General features: G+C 57.3%; 1 protein-coding gene across 1 annotated transcript; it reads right to left on the bottom strand.

The window, feature by feature from the left end:
* Positions 1-628: 628 nt before the first annotated feature.
* LOC309972456 (apoptosis-associated speck-like protein containing a CARD) lies at positions 629-1,932 on the bottom strand. The gene is made up of 3 exons (XM_082856156.1): positions 1,628-1,932; positions 1,344-1,400; positions 629-979 (listed from the first exon to the last, which is right to left on the bottom strand). The coding sequence occupies exons 1-3, from the start codon at positions 1,899-1,901 to the stop codon at positions 723-725; spliced, it is 588 nt and encodes a 195-aa protein (XP_082712282.1). The 5' UTR covers positions 1,902-1,932; the 3' UTR covers positions 629-722.
* Between the last annotated feature and the right edge of the window lie 263 nt (positions 1,933-2,195).

Below are 2,195 nucleotides of genomic sequence, written 5' to 3'. Positions count from 1 at the left end.
TGTGGGCACAATTTCATCGAGAGAGGGAACAGCTACTAGAACTCATTTCCTGAAATTGCTTTTGTGATTGGCATGTTTTCTGGGCAGAGTGTAACCTATAACCTCTTGGAGCGGGTGGGAAGGAGCAGAGGGAGGAGTGACGCCTGCTGGTGTCCGTGCCAGAAGGAGCCCTAGGGACACTCGGTGGCTTGTGCTCTTTCCTGCTTAGATGGTACTCTTGTCACTTCCCCTGAAAATTGCTCTCATTTTGCAATTTTTTTTCCTATGAAAAAGCGAAAGAGAAGCTTGGCAGACGAGTCTGCTTCTAAATGCACGTCAAGTCTGGCCCCCCACAGTTCCAGGCCCTTTGTACATATTTCTATTCTAATTTTTAGACCTTGGCCACAAGACTAACCTGTGTTCACAGGTCTCAGGGGCAGACCCTGTGGGGTGGCATTAAGGGAGCCACCAAATGGTGAGTGAGGGACCATTCCTTGGTGACTGAGGCAGGAAGGATGAAGTGTTTGGGGAGCCTGCTGCCCCAGGAACAGGCGGAAGCTAGAGCTTCATCTGAGTCACTGCAGCGCTTGGATATGTAGCTCTGCATGAGTTTCCAGGCTGGAAGTAGGAAGACACACCAAATACAAGCTGGATTTTCATATGTATATTAAAAAATCAGACTCCAGGTAAGATGGCTGGAACTGCCAGGGGTTGTCTGTGGGACCGCTGCTGGGGAAGATGCCTCAGCTCTGCTCCAGGTCGACCACCAGGTAGGGCTGGGTGTCCCTCAGGGCCTGGAGGAGCAGATTCTTGCAGGTCAGGTTCCAGGCTGGAGCAAAGCTGAAGAGCTTCCTCATCTTGTTAGAATTGGTGCACTCCGCCCGCACTGCCTGGTACTGGTCCTCTGTCAGGACCTTCCCGTACAGGGCGTCCAGCACCCCATCCACGTCTGTGACCCGCGCAATGAGGGCCGCCCGATGCTGCTCCACAAAGTGCAGTGCTGGGGCGGGAGGGAGGAGAGGGGATGAGCTGGGACCAGGGTGGGTGCTGGAGCCTGTCCCTTTTGAACACTAGGCTTTCTTTAGAAATTGCCCTGAATGCAACCCTAAGCGGTGGGGCTCAAGGTGGGCATGCCACCAGGACTCTACCTATAGTGGGATGAGTTTAACTTTGTCTCCCTTTCTCCTCCCAGCCAGGCTCAGCCCCAGGAGGTGTGTGAGTAGGTGGGTGGGGAGGGTTGGTCTAGCTTTGCGCTCTCTGGGTGCTCTTGGCCTTGGGACAACAGATTCAGGCTGTGCAGGGGGGCAGTGGGGCGGGGCTGGTGAGGTGCCCAGGTAGGTGAGGTTGGGCGTTGGAGGCTTTACCTGGCTTGGCTGCTGTCTGGGGAGGGGCCTTGATCCCGGCTGGCGTGGTTCCGGGGCCTGTAAGAAAATGTTAAGTGGTGTCTCCCAAGTGTTTCTGGGTTCGGGGGTCTCTTGGTCCGGAAGCCAAGGTCAGTACCAAGCGCGGGAAGCCTCCCCAGCAGGAGGATTTTATTAAAGGGTAGGAGAAACAGGAAGCGGAAGCTCCAGGAGAGGCGAACTTTTGGGTTGGGAGGAGGGTGTAGAGGGGATACTGGTCTGGCCCTGTGTGGAGGGGGCGCACTCACCCTTGCACAAGGTCTCCTGCAGCTGCTCCGCCACCTCCTGCATGCCGATGTTGCACAGCACGAATACCGTGAGCTCGGCACTGTACGCCTCCAGATAGTAGCTGACGAGCTTGTCGGTGAGGTCCACAGCGTCCATGGGCAGCAGCGTGCCCCGTGGGATGCGTCCGTAGCCTTCGCGCAGCGGCACTGAAAGCAGCTTCATCTTGAATTTCTTGAACTCGTCAGCGGTCAGGTTTTCCAGCGCATCCAGGATGGCATCACGCGTGCACCCCATGGCTCCTGGGGTCCCCTGCCGCAGCCGCCGCTTCAGCTCGCTCAGGCAGTCTGCCAAGCAGGAAGTCTGCTCTGGGGCGGGGCCTGGAATTCCCCGCCTTCAGTCCTGTCCCTGCCTCAGAGCTTTGCCCTTGGGTGTTAGGCTCCTGACTACCGCGTTCCTTCCCTTTCTCTCCTGGCCACCGGGGGGCGCCCAGATTGCATCCTTTGGCTGGTCTAAGAGGTGGGACCCAGGAGACCCGGTGGAAAAGGGCTCGTGGATGGTGCCTGCCTCTCCAGGCTTGGACTAGGTAGC

The sequence above is a fragment of the Leucopleurus acutus genome, assembly GCF_964270905.1.
Source record: "Leucopleurus acutus genome assembly, chromosome: 16".
NCBI classification, from domain to species: domain Eukaryota; kingdom Metazoa; phylum Chordata; class Mammalia; order Artiodactyla; family Delphinidae; genus Leucopleurus; species Leucopleurus acutus.
Note: the sequence above shows the minus strand (reverse complement) of the source record. Positions and strands in the feature narration are given on the sequence as shown.

Coding starts and splice junctions, on each gene's coding strand:
- LOC309972456 (XM_082856156.1), bottom strand. CDS start 1,901: ATGGGGTGCACGCGTGATGCCATCCTGGATGCGCTGGAAAACCTGACC. Junction 1,401..1,627: donor GCAGGAGACCTTGTGCAAGG/GTGAGTGCGCCC, acceptor ATTTTCTTACAG/GCCCCGGAACCACGCCAGCC. Junction 980..1,343: donor CCAGACAGCAGCCAAGCCAG/GTAAAGCCTCCA, acceptor CTCCCGCCCCAG/CACTGCACTTTGTGGAGCAG.